General features: G+C 32.1%; 1 protein-coding gene across 2 annotated transcripts; it reads left to right on the forward strand.

Annotated features, from left to right (window-relative positions):
* The first annotated feature begins 2776 nt into the window (after positions 1-2776).
* Positions 2777-12729, forward strand: LOC150035353 (TMV resistance protein N-like). 2 transcript variants are annotated; one of them, XM_090314525.1, is made up of 6 exons: positions 2777-3585; positions 8079-9153; positions 9335-9613; positions 10023-10950; positions 11419-11515; positions 11596-12729. In XM_090314525.1, the coding sequence occupies exons 1-6, from the start codon at positions 2894-2896 to the stop codon at positions 12446-12448; spliced, it is 3924 nt and encodes a 1307-aa protein (XP_090170651.1). In that variant the 5' UTR covers positions 2777-2893; the 3' UTR covers positions 12449-12729. The 2 variants fall into 2 exon arrangements, with proteins under 2 accessions (XP_090170651.1, XP_090170652.1); XM_090314526.1 differs by lacking the exon at positions 2777-3585 and adding an exon at positions 6412-7294.
* The last annotated feature ends 1936 nt before the right edge of the window (positions 12730-14665 follow it).

Consider the following 14665-nt stretch of genomic DNA (forward strand, 5'->3'; position numbering starts at 1 on the left):
GATTTGTAGATCCAAAACTTCCACACTATGTCTGTAAACTAAATAAGGAAATTTATGGCCTTAAAAAAGCTTCAAGGGCTTGGAACAATACACTAAAGGAAACCTTAAGCAGATGAGGGTTTCAAACTGCAAAGTCAAATACCTCTCTTTTTATCTATTGGGATGGGGCAACCTTGATTTTATTACTAGTATACGTCAACGATGTAATCATCATAGGCAATGACAAGTTGTTAATAAATAAAATAATCAGTGTGTTGGTCTCCAAATTTGCCCTCAAAGACCTGGTCATCTTATGCTACTTCCTAGGTGTGAAACTTCACTATCTAGAAAATGGGGTAATACTTAATCAGGAAAAATATATGGATGATTTACTCAACAAGCTCGAACTTCATGATCTCAAACTAACCCCTTCCCAAAGTGTTATGAATAAATATCTATCTATTGTAGAAGGCACACCTCTCAAAGATCCCCTCATCTATCGAAGCACAATAGGAGTCTTACAATATCTAACAACAACACGACCTGATATTAGATATGTGGTAAACCACCTCAGTCAATTCTTGAAGAAACCAACAGATGCTCACTGGCAGGCATTCAAGAGGGTCCTTTGCTACATCAGTGGTACAAAATATTTTGGCATTTATATTCAACCTGTGTCAGATTTGTCTATCTCTGCCTTCTCAGATGTAAATTGGGCAGCTAATGTTGATGATTGCAAGTCAGTCGCGACCTATTGCAAATTTTTTTTGAGGAAATCTTGTCTCATGGTCATCGAAGAAGCAGTCAGCTATAGCATGATCAAGCACGAAGTTTGAGTATAGAGCTTTAGCTCATGCCTCAACTTAAATAATCTAGATCCAACAACTTTTAAGAGAAATTGGAATGCGAACGAAGTCTATCCCAATCTTGTGGTGTGATAACTTAAGTGCTGGAGCACTAGTTGTCAACCTCGCATTTGATGCTTAAACGAAACATATTGAAATCGATATTAACTTTGTCCCTGATCAAGTTCTAAAGGCACAACTTGACATAAGATATGTACTATCCTCAGATCAAGTCACTGACTGTCTTACAAAAACATTATCACATAGTCAATTCTTCAATCTATAGTCCAAACTCAGAGTTGTTGCACTCCCCTCTCATTTGAGGAGGGATATTAAGGAAGACTAAGTAGACTGCCAAGTCACCAAGTCAAATACAATCAACAGAGACATGTCATCAGCATTCCAAAAATACAGTAGGTATTTTTTGGCCAAAGAAGAAAATTTGTGAAGTGTGTTGTGAACCATTTTTTGGCCAAAGAAGTAGCAAAGTTGAGAGAAGGTTTTCTTTTCTTCAGCATTTTTTCATTGAGTGGCAATGAGCAGATCATTGAGAAAAATACAGGTATTTTTCTCGGGTTTGGTGGATTTCTCTTATTGTTTATTCCAAGTTACCAAGTTGTGGTATTGTGTTGGGCTATTTGGGGAGAGATTTGTAAGCGTGAGTTAGAGGGTTCTTTACAATCTCAATCGTAGTAGAACCTACAATTGCAGAACACTAGACGTAGTCCCGAGTTTGGGACAAACCAATATATTTTTTGATGTCGTTCTCTTCTTTCCTTATCTTCTTTATTTACAATTTTATAATTGAATACCTATTTGGCTCTAACCTGTGAAGTAGGAGTTTGAGATATAATTTAGTTTATTCTGTATTTAATTATATCTCGCACCAATTCTCAACAATTCTCTCAAGTTAAGCAAAAAGGGATAACTATATAAGTTTTATTCTTTGTCACCACTCACATTTGTGAACCGAAATCCTAGCAATATGCCCTTAAGATTCCTCACCGACACAATCATGAACGAATAAATAAATGCTCAATACATGGGATCTTGTTCCCTACCCTCCCAAAACCAATATCATGGGATCAAAGTGGGATTTCAAACCAAAAACTTAAAGAAAATGACTCAATAGATAGATGTCAAAAATTCTATCAAACCAGAAACCATCCATCTCATCCTCACTCTTGTTGTTACATATGGATCACCCTTACGCTAATTAGATGTCAAAAATTCTTTTCTCATATGGTATTCTAAAAGAGTAGGTCGATATATATGCTACAATGTAGTCTTGATTCTTTAATTTTATTGCGTAAGCCTCAATTATACATTCCTAATGCTTCATTTTTGTCCTTCTCACCTCAAAACTCTTAATTCTCATTCCATAGCTCAGCTCCAATACAAAACATTAGAAAAAGAAAAATGTCAAAGCATACAATTCAAACATGAACTGGTCCAAATATGAGTTCTTGGAACAATATTTTTTTTAGTGTTATATATCTAGGGGTCTTAATAAAAGAAAGAAGAAGATGCAAGCAAGAGAAAGAGAAAGAAGATGGAAGATAAAGGAGGAGGAAAAAAATATACATTGGAATGCCTTGAAGATGTTGTCTAGCGACCAAGTATATAGATGTCTCGTTGACGAAGTTGGCATATTTAATTATTTACGGTGTATTTACGATTATGACCTTAAGATATAGAAAACTGTGATATGCAAATTCTCTAATCTTAGAGGCGTCATCGTTCTGTATTATGTAATATAATAAAATTGTTAAGTTTTCCATTAATAAATTAAAGAAAAACTGACATATGGACCGATAATGTTACCAAATGGGAGTATTTCAAGAGCAAAATTTGTTGAATATAAAATATCAGTTATTTGATGAGTATTAACAAACATTTTTAATTTAGCATAACTCTCCTCAATACATAGTAGACCTAGGAATGTCAGAATTTCGGTGAACCCACGTTTATGTTGAATACAGTACATTAAAAGAATTGTTTAACTATCACGTCTTTGCAGGCTGTTCTTAAAAACATTGTGTTTTGACTTTTTATCCTTAGGCTCACAAATGAAAAAGAATGTTCATCTCAAGCTTCTCAACAAAACCATGGAGCCATCTTCTACCTCATCCTTTCCAAAGACATATGATGTCTTCATAAGTTCCCGAGGTGGCAGTAGCGGTGGCGACGACAGTAAATTCGCTTCTGAATTGGCGAAAGAGTTGTCGAATATTGGGCTAAGGACTTATGAGGGGTTCAAACTTGGAGGTGATAGTCAGATTATGCAGGAAGAGGCAATAAAAAATTCAAGGCATTTCATTGTTGTTCTAACAAAAGATTATGTTACTTCGATTAGGTGTTTGAGAGAGTTGAGCAGAATAATGGAAAGCAGGGGAGAAGATTATGAAGAAGTAATCACAGTGTTTTACAAAGATCATCCATCTTGTTTGGTAAAGGAATTGGAAGATTTTGGGAAGAGATTGGAAGATCACAAAGTAAGCAAAGAAGAGATATTAACTAAGATCAGTAAGTGTGGGTCTTTGAGAACAGATTTGAAGAATGTTTTGAAGACAGAGTTTGCAACAAGGTTTAACAAATCATTTAGCAAAAAGGGTAAGTTTCAGAAAACAGAGTTGACAATAGATCTTGATGTATTCTCAGAAGAAGTCAAGCAGAAGCTTTTAATGGAGCTTCCAAGATGGTACTCTGCTTTGGAAAGATTCAGCAATTTGCCAAAAACAATATTTGTAGAAGAAAAAAGGTAAAGTTTTCAAAAACCCATGAATTTTGATTTTAAAATTTTCCCATATATTTTGGTTCCTTCTAAATCTCTATTTTGATTCTTCTAAGTTCCAAATTTTGACGATATGCGTGTCAATAATAATTGACTTTCTAAAGTGGATTTTTGTTTTTTTTTTTTTTTCAATTGAATTAAGCTACAAAAGCTTGTTCAACTAAAGACGATATTAGGATCCCAAGAAAAATCAATCCATAGAAACCTTTTGACTTATTTTTCTTGGTTTTGGATTTTTCTTTCCCCATTTATTGCTAGTGTGTTTAGAATCCAATAATAATCCTTCGATAGTCATATTCTCTTCATGTTTTTTTTTTCTAGATAACAAAGGTGGGCCCTTATGATTGATGATCTACACCTCTCACAAACATATATGAAATATAACATTTTACTTACGTCATAACGTACTATCACATTTTATAACATATTGCGTTAGGAATGATCTTGTAGTCCTAACACGATGACCATCTCTGTCGCTATATTAACTAACAATCAATTATGAGAAAAAGGGGAAAACACAACAAGAAAATAAAAATTGTGATTCACGTTAGGGATGGCCATATAGCCCTAACGCCATGACCATCACTGTCGCTATATTAATTTTTCTCACAAAAAACAATCAATTGTGATAAAAGGGGGAAAACACAACAAAAAAATATAAAAATCGTTATTTGCGTTAGGGATGACTATGTAGCACTAACATGATGAACATCTCTGTCGCTATATTAAATTTTCTTACCAAAAAACAATCAATTATGAGAATAATGGAAAAACATAACAGAAAAATAAAAATCGTGATTCGCGTTAGGGCTACAATACACATGGTCATCTCTAATGCAATATGTTAAAAAAGGTAGGAGTGTGCTATAAAGTAAGCATAAGATTAGATTTCATACATTTATAAGAGGTAGGTCATTAATCCTAAAGGGTCTGAAGAGGTTTGTACAAAAATACTCTATTCTCATACCATTATTAGTTAAAATTAGGGTATTTTTTAATTTAGGAGTGATTTCACATCAACAAAATCATTTTTGTTATTGCCAAAATTACTTCTCTTCCAAAATAATTGTTAGATCGAATGTGTTTTTAGTGGGGTGATAGACCGGAATTGCAATCAATCCCACAAATTCGCCCTAGTTCTTCTTTTTTTCTTTAAAGTAAAATTTGCTCCATTTATGTATTGATAATTATTTCTTTTTTAAAAAAGATATTCTATTTAATAAATTGGCAATTCTAAAATCACTTTTTGAATCAAACATAATAATTTAACATGACTTTTTGATATATGAAAATCACTTTTAAAAGTCTGGAATCAAGCTGGATCAATACGATTATATATGAAAATTAATTTTACTAAAATCAATTGTAATCAAAATCTCTCTTTATAAAATCACTACTTCAATCATTACTCTTAAACATTCACAAACATATTAAGTGATTTTGACCCTATAACTAAAAAACACTCTTGACTCACTACCCTATTGAAATCACACCTAATATTCCAACTCAATATCAGCCTCAATCTATTTTTTTTTTTTTTTTTTTTTTTACTTTTAATACATGTATAATTAAGTTGGCAATCTGCTTTTGTAACTTTTAATACATGTCTATGTTGGTACTTTATACACATATTTGAAGCCATGCATCCAAATTAATGGTATAAACATTTAGGGGCTAAAACATAAAATTTAAAAGTCTTAAGAGAAAAAAAAATGAAACAAATCCTAGATCCACAAGGACCAAAATGGTATTATTAAACCTACACATCATTAGTCATATTAGTTTCATTTCTACACCATTTTAATTACTTTTCATACCTTTTATTTAATAACAAATTTTTATAGGAAAATTATTTCAAATAGTAAAATTGTTGAAAATATTTAAATAATATAGCAAAATTTTAGAACTATCAATATTTGAAAACAATAATCATATTCTAAAATTCTACTATTTTTTTATAAATATTTCAGTTCATTTCTCTGTATTTGAAAATAACCCAATATACTTGCATAATATTTCTAATTAATACATGGTTGTCTTTATTTTAAAATTTTCATAGAAGCCTTCATTAAAATGAATGACCCAAGGTGGCCAATATTATATGAACATTTTTAAGTTTTTAACTAAGAAATCTCCCACCCCTCTATAATAATCTAATAATAATAATAAAAAAAAATCAGTGGTCTTCAATTTTTTGTCCAATGTGTTGACTATATTTTAACATAAGGACAGACGTTATGTTTTTTTTTTAATATAGAAACTGGAATATATGATAAAATAAATAGATATCGATCCACAGATACATAGAATATGTATATATTGATATCAAAATACAATTTTAAATATGTTAGTGGTTGCGTAATCTACGACTTTGCTTTTAAAAGAATATATATATAATTTTTCGTTTTTTTAAAATGTATTTCACATAAAATAATTCAGTTGATTCATGACCCTTACAATTGGATGTTATTTATGATTTTGATTCCTGACACGTTAATTTCTAGATAATCATAAATGTTTGTTTTCATTTATCTGGAAAAAAAAATGTTTTCCAAAAACAGTCAACGGTTTAAAATGAAAACATTCATGTGTAACCACTTATTTTTATATACAAATTTGTTTGATTTGTTTTTATTTCTATTTATGTCGAATTATTTTGATCTAATAAGCTCAGTACTTGAACTTGAAAACACATCCACCGGTCGAAATTGTTTGTTTTCTTTTGTTTTCTTCTACAACATATGATCGTTCAAAGTTTTCTATTAAAACTCAAAGAAACCATAAATAGTCAAATATAAAAAAGATGTATTTCGGTATTTACACAAATTGATAACTACTAACTTATAACCTCGTTAAAATATTTATGCCTTAAGATCCTTTTTTATACTTTCATTATTGTCTTTCTTTTTCTTGTAATCTATCTACCTTAATTAAAGATGACCGTTTTATTTTCTTAATGAGATAAACAAAGGTCAAACAGTTAATGAGGAGGAAAGTAAGAGAGAAGAGAAAATAGAGAAGTGTTAGTTCAAAAACCAAAGTAGTCAGGGGAGAGATCCCTCATTTCTTCCAATATGGAACTCTCAATATGCTCCCTCGAGATGGTGCCTCTTTTAGGTTCATCATTCTTGATCGAACCTCAAATTCTTTTAATCGGACCAAATATCCCATTTAGACTTTATGGGCTCTAATACCATATTAGATGTATAAGGTTTCATCTCAAAACCAATTGACAATATGACGAGTAACTCATCTATCTCATAAGGAGTATGAGATCCCTTCCTTCCTTCGTTCGTTTAACAAATATTTTTTATTTGTGTGTGGTTAAGGTGGGATACACCCAAGTTATGCTAGTGGTTGCACGATCCCCAACCACTTTGCTTTTAAAAACACGTTCACTAGTCAGATTTTTATTGTTTTCATCTATTTTATTTTAGAATATATGATCGTTCAAAGTAGGTTGTTAGAGTTATTTACAGGTTGTTGATAGAGTTGATCGTAGTAGTTGCTCGTCATCAAAGTCAATCGCTGGAGGTAGTCGTTCCCAAAGCTGGTCATTGCGAACGTTGTTTGTTGCAGCTTATCATCAAAGTTGGTCACTAAAGCTAATCGGTAGAGAAGGTCGCTGAAGGTGGTCATCCTCAATGAGTGTCATCAAAGGTGGTTTTTCGCTGGGGTAGGTTGTTGGTTGTGCTAGTCATCGGAGTTGATTTTAAAAGGTTTGGTCAATAGGGCGCAATGATAGCTGGTGGCAACCATGGTGAAATTAAGTAGTAGTGTGAGGATTTGATGAGAGATCTAACCATTAAACACCTAAAAAAAAAAAAAAACTTTATTTTAAAGTTGATTTTAATTGTTTCTTTTGAACCAACTTAATTATTTCACCAACCTAACTTTTAGAAGTTACTTTAAGTAGCATAAAGCTCCAATTTTTTTTAAATGACATTTTTTCCCAAAAAGTAAATTTATGAAAAGCTTAACCAAACATAACATATAAACCAGTTAAACTAATTTTTATGTTTGGTTAAAACTTCAAAAATCATATTTCATTAGGTATTTCCTCTTAGAAACATACTTAATTGCATCCTACGTTACCTACATTTTTCTCTCATCTGACCTAATTTTTCATTAATAGTTTGCTACGTCGAAAACTTTTCCTTACTTCTTTTTTAAAACATTTTTTTTACTTGTATGTAATCAGGCTTTTTCTTTTTCTTTCAAGTATATCATGATTAAAATATTTTTCTGATACAAGACTTGTATATTTCTTGATCACGCACTCTACTATGCATTCTTGAATTTTGGGTCCAATTACTTGTTTATGCAATAGATCATGTGTTGTCTTTTTAATATGAAAAAATTCACTCTGCTGATGATTGTTAGAACAATTTAACATGTCCAAAATAAGCATACAAAACATTGACAACTAACATTGATATTAATTTGCTATGTATATGCAGCCATGAATCAGATATCATCAACAAAGTCAATGAAATCATCAACAAAGTCAAAGAATCTTCCACCATAGTTGGAATCTCACCTCAATTGCATCAAGTGGATGACCTCCTTGATTTAGACTCAAATGACGTACGTTTTATTGGAATAGTTGGAATGGGTGGTATTGGTAAGACAACCATTGCTAAAGCTCTTTACAAAAACCTTCAACCTAAGTTTAGTTATAACCATTGCTTTCTTAGAATTTCTGACGAGAAATTAGTCTCAGTGCAAAAGAAACTACTTTTGAGACTCGGTGGGAAACTTGACAAAGTAATTAAAAATGAGGATCATGGAGCAAAGTTGATTAAGAAGTGTTTGAGGAACAAAAAGGTTTTGATTGTTCTTGATGGGGTTGATGAAAGAAGACAAATAAAAAAGTTAGCTAGAAGTCCTGATTGGTTTAATCCAGGGAGTCGAATCATCGTTACGACTCGAAATAGAAATCTTTGTCGTGAACCTAAGTATAAACATAAAATCTTTGAGTACAACGTTGAATTTCTCGATCACGACAGCGCCTTTTCGCTCTTTTGCAACCATGCATTTGGAGAAGATCATGAGCCACCGGATGAGAATTTTAGGGATCTTGCTGAGGAGATGGTAAGAATGGTTGAAGGGCATCCATCAGCTTTGATTAGAATTGGATCCTATTTGCATGGTAAAGATTTCGATAAATGGGAAGAAAGTTTTAAGAAGGTACCTAAAATACTTTACGAAGATCTTTTTGATGATGTATTCAAGACAAGTTATAATGGATTAGATGATGATAGCCAACAAATTTTTCTAGATTTGGCTTGTTTCTTCAATAATGGGATGAGTGTGGATAGAGTGATTGAAATACTTGAGAGTTTTGGATATAAATCATCCCACAAGAAATTACACTTGTTGGCTGAAAGAAATCTAATTCAGATTTCATATGACATGGTACAAATGCATACCTTGGTTCGTTGTATGGGTCGAGGAAATGTTCGACGTAAGAGGGAAACTCAAAGTAGGATTTGGCTCAGAAAAGATCTTCGTCGTGTATATCACGAAGAAAGTGTAAGTAATAACATTTAACTTCATTTCATTTTAAATTTCGTTTGAAGTATATTTGGAAGTGATTTTTAAGAGACGAACCAAATAACTATCGTTTTTACAAAATCACTACTTTAACATGCACAATGATATATTAGTTTATTGTGTTTGGTTCATGTAACTATTAATCTTGTTTATTTTTCAGGGATTAAAACACGTTCATGGAATAGTAGTTGTGGACATGGAGGATGAAGAATTAGAATTGGAGGCCAAGCCATTTGCATATATGACGGAATTGAAGTTATTAGAAATGAACAATGTGAAGGTTGATGGAAATATTGAACTTCAACTGTCAAATAAATTGCGATTTCTCAATTGGAATGGCTATCCTTTCAAGCATTTGCCCTCAAATTTTGAACCACAATCTCTACTTGAATTGCATTTGCGCAATAGTAATCTTATGCGACTTTGGGAGGGAAAGAAGGTCAGTATATATATATATATATATATATATATATATAATTCAAATATAGTAATTTTAGGGCTAATAGTTAAGTATATAGCAATGATTTTAAAAAATTGCAAATATAGCAAAATCTATTAATAATAAGCTATATTTCAAATAAACTCTTATCAATGATAGACTCTATCTCTGATAGATTCTCTATCCTTGATAGAATCCTATCGAATGATAGACTATATAGTTGATAGACTCCTATTAGCAAATCTAAGTTATGTTATATATACAAATTCTATTCTGTTGTGCTATATCTGTTAATATATTGGATTTGATAGCTAAATTTGCAACTACTCCTTTTATTTTTAGGTAAGAAATTGAGAATTGCATTGATATTTAATGTGAAAATTTGTGAACTTGTTTTCCACAATTACAGGAATTTATTTGGTTGAAAGAGATTGATGTGAGTGGATCAGAGAATTTGGATGAGACTCCTGATTTTTCAAATGTTCCAAATCTCCAAAGATTGATATTAAGGAATTGTGGAAGATTGTGTGTGGTTCATCCTTCCATCACTACTCTCAATCATCTTGTTTTAGTTGATATGGCAAACTGTCTCAATCTCAAAATCTTTCCATCTAAACTAATCACTTGCAAAAGACTCCAAACTTTGATTCTTTCCAATTCAGGCCTTGAGTGTTTTCCAGAGATTGAAAAACCTACCAAATCTTTAACTGAACTTCACCTTGATGGTACTCTTATACAAGACCTTCCTTTGTCATTTGGACTTCTAACCCACTTGACATTATTGAACCTAAGGGATTGTACTCAGCTTTGCAGTCTTCCAAGATCGATTCGTAAATTGATATCGCTTCAAACTCTCAATTTGAATGGTTGCAAAAAACTTCACCAAATTCCTTTCACTTTGGGGGCAATACAATCTCTTACCATGCTTGACATTGGGGGAACATCTGTAGACCAAGCACCATATGCTATCACTTCTTTAATGAATCTTGAAACTTTAAATTGCGAAAGGCTATCATCAAGAAATATTTGGCACTCTTTTAGTGCTTTGTGTGGAAATGATGTTCTGCCTCTCAAAGATCTGAATCTAAGTGATTGCAATCTTGAGGATGAAGATATTCCTGATGATATCAAATGTTTGTCCTTATTGGAAATTCTTGATCTCAGCAAGAATTCTTTTGTAAAGCTCAAAGAAAGTCTGACTCAGCTTGTTAACCTCAAGGCATTGTACTTGAATGATTGCATTAACATTCAACCACAACTGTTACCAAAGCTTCCTACCACTTTACAATATGTGGGAGGACAAAACTCCCAGGACAATATCTCACAGAATGTTGAAGGTATAGTGTGAATCTTGATCCTGTTTTTTTTTTTTTTTTTTTTTTTTAGTTATTATTATTATAAATAGAATTCTTCTAAACCGTTGATATAATATTAAATTCGTTCCTGATCCATCGAAGGAAGTTTTTCAGCAGATTGGTGATTTAACATGATATATATTGAAATTCACAAACCCTAAACTGGCTTTGATCAGCCAAAAAGAATACAAAAAAGACTCGATCAAAGAATGTTGAACCAAAAGATACGCCGTTTTGAGGATCTCACATTGAAAAAATTAAAGGACTTCACAATGTTTATAAAATATATGTTTAGTTTGAGGGAAACTTCATGTTACCTGATACGGTAACCGAGCAAGAAGTTTTGAATGACCTATCAGTTGAAGCTTTTGGGTTGATTCAAAAAGATATAAGGCAAAACAATCTTACTTTCAATTTTTCAACATTAATTTTGTTCCATTTTATTTTCAGGTTGTTATGGAAGCAAATCAGCATCTCAACCATCAAGTCCTCCAAAGGTGGTCACCAAAATTGAAAAAGTTTATGAGATTGAAGAAGAAGAGAATAGGTGATGCACATTTACTTTTTTCATCACTTCTATGATGTTCCAACTTTTGGATCTAACATTGATATCTTTTGAGAATGCAGCCCTGAAGAAGTAGATAATATTAATGCCATCAAAATGGGAAAGCAGATATCTCAGTCAAGTACTCATTCAAAGTTTGAAGTTTCATGCAAAGATTTGGTTGGAATGGATGAGCAATTGGAGGAAGTACATGCACTTCTTGATTTAAAAGAATCAAATGAAGTACACTTTGTATGGATTTGTGGAATGGCTGGTATTGGTAAGACAACCATTGCTGAAGTCGTTTACAATCAAATTGTTCACAAATTCCAGAGTAGTTGCTTTCTTCATATTTCTGAGAAAAATAATTTATTATCATTACAACATCAACTACTTTCTCAACTTCTATTGAAAAATGACATTGAAGTTCGGGACGAGGATTACGGAGCACAGATGATTCAGAATGAAATGAAAAGTAGAATGGCTCTTGTTGTTCTTGATGCCATTGATGAGAAAAGACAAGTAGAAGTTTTGGTTGGAAGTCCATATTGGTTTGGTCAGGGAAGCAGAGTCATTATTACAACAAGAAACAGAGAAATTCTTCATCAACTGAATTACAAAGATAAAATGCGAGAATACAATGTGAAGTTACTTTCTCAAGAAAATGCCAACTTGCTCTTCTGCAAATATGCATTTGGAAATAATGACGGTCAAGATAAGAATGAGCTCTGTACTGAAATTGTGAAGAAAGTTGGAAGACATCCATTGGCTTTGATTTTTATCGGATCCGCTTTGCATAATAAAGATGTAGCCACATGGAAAGAAATGTTAAGGGTTCTGTGTAATGTTGAAGAAGATTTCTTCAGTATAATATCAAAATTAGAGAAATCAGAAGAATTGCACAATGAAGAATGTGGGGAGAAGTTGTCCAATTGAAGAATGTGATGAAGAATACAAATAAATGAAGCTGTTTATATACAAACTGCCTCTACCTTGTACAGAATCGTGAAGAGGTTCTTATCAAGGGAAGACTGAGGCAAAAAATGGCTCAGTTTGCTAATTGTAAATTTGATGTTCATAGTTTTTTTTAAGATTTGTTCAGGCTGTTTAATGTACTTTTTTTCTTTTTAATTATTATTTTCTCCTCCTCTCAACCGAGGCTGTATATATAAATCTCATTCAGTTTAATAAAAGTCGTTTGGGGGCAGTTCTTTTAATTCTTACTCTGCAAAATCTTTATGGCATTAGAGCCTCTCCAACTAGTGTCAAAAGATCATCTTCCATGCGTTTGATTTGGCTTTGATTATTTTTTTTCTTTGATTTCTACTTTGTTAATTATGAGGAGTGTATTTGTTCTTAGTAGTCGTTTTGTTCAACAAAGTGTTCTTGATCTTTTCTCACTATTTTCGTTGTGCAACGTTCAAGAACATGAAGATTATTTTTCTTAGGGGGAGCCTAAAGCGCAGTTGAAGGGAAGAGATTTTTGGTCATAGGGTGAGCCTGAGACTTCATTCATCGAGAAGGATTTCTCAAGCTTTAAGGAGAGCATAAGGTGTTATTTATCGAGAAGGGAGTTCTCAAGACTTGGGGGGACCTAAGTTCTCATATGAAGGAGTTCACTGAGTTATAAGGAAGATAATCAAGTGAGGAGGAGTCTCACACACTATCGGAAATTGAAGTGTTCAACACTAATATTATCACACTTAGAGGGAGCTGATGGTGAGGGCAAACGCACGCGTCAAATTATAATATATTAAAACGGTAAAGAGGCCGAGTATCGTCCTATGAAAAATTGGTTTGACTCTTTTAGCTATTCAGAGATCATTCTAATTTTATAAAAAGCAAATAAAAGATAACACGGGGGTGAAACTAGACAAAGACACGTCCTAAAGTATGATATCGTTAGATGGATTAACCAAATTAATTATCTAGATCTTAGATTGATTTCATGCTAATTATAGATTTAAGAGTCTTATACCCAGGTATCCTCTCTCGAACTCAACCCTTTCTAATAACTAACCATTAATTCAATTCCTTGCAATTACTTGATTAGTTACAGCATTAAGTTTCTCCATCATTAATCTCTATTAATCTCCTATCACTTTAGTGCATACTTGATTAACAGTTTAACATGCTAGATCTAACCTAACGCCCTCTTTCTCAAGCAAGACATTAATTAAAGAACATTCAAACAATAGTAAATTGTTCGTAAGCATTAAGACTAAGAATATTAAAATAAATTATGCATAAATTGAATATAAGAATAATTAACTCAGTTCATGCAATCCATAAAACTAGATCAAAACCCTAAGAACACAAATTAGTGACTCGTGATTACCACACAAACATAGACCATTCATGAAGTTTCCAAATACAAAGGAAAAGAAAATCAAATAGGGAAGAAGATGCAAGCGGGTTCTTGACTCTCGTCCTCGAATTCAGAATCGCAACCCAACGAACTCTTCAAATCTTCAATCCTTTGAAGCTCTAAGTAAAGGAACCCTATGAAGGGACTGTAGCAAAAGCGGATCGTGCCAAATTTTTCAAATTTCACATAATGAAAATTTTACAGAGAAGAAGAAGAAAAGAAAAAAGAGAATAAGAGACTTACCCTTGAAGAACGATATCTTCATGTTTCCTTTTCTATTTGAAAATCACGAACAGATCAAAAACCCAATTTATCCAAATGGAAACTACCACAATAGCAATCTCGGTATTCTCTGGATGAGATTCCAGGAGGAGTGGAACTCTAGCTATTTTGGTGAGCGACGAGGAGATAGAGAAAAAAGAATAGAGGATCAAAAGTTTAGAGATCTCACTATGGGATATCTCTCTATATTTCTCTGTTTCTTTTCTTTTTCACGCAAGAAGAAGAAGATTAACTAATCCTCACTCACATGATATCAAAAATAACTATATTAAATTTTAAAAAAACTTAATTTATTTTAATAATTAATTTAATATATATTTATATGATAACCACTTTATCCTATAATATATATATATTAAACTGTATGTTATATCAAATATAACATATAACTTATAGTTTATATATTGTATCAAATACAATATAAACTATAGTATCTTTTCTCTCACTAATGGCATTTAATATAAATTACATTTATATTAAATTTAAAAATATGAATCCAATTC

The sequence above is a fragment of the Benincasa hispida genome, chromosome 6, assembly GCF_027475165.1.
Source record: "Benincasa hispida cultivar pf3 chromosome 6, pf3_genome.v1.1, whole genome shotgun sequence".
NCBI lineage: Eukaryota > Viridiplantae > Streptophyta > Magnoliopsida > Cucurbitales > Cucurbitaceae > Benincasa > Benincasa hispida.

Bases quoted from the DNA above. Each gene is read 5' to 3' on its own strand.
- LOC150035353 (XM_090314525.1), top strand. From the start codon at position 2,894: ATGAAAAAGAATGTTCATCTCAAGCTTCTCAACAAAACCATGGAGCCA. The intron at 3,586-8,078 runs GTAAAGTTTTCA...ATGTATATGCAG, and splicing joins ATATTTGTAGAAGAAAAAAG to CCATGAATCAGATATCATCA. The intron at 9,614-10,022 runs GTCAGTATATAT...CCACAATTACAG, and splicing joins GACTTTGGGAGGGAAAGAAG to GAATTTATTTGGTTGAAAGA.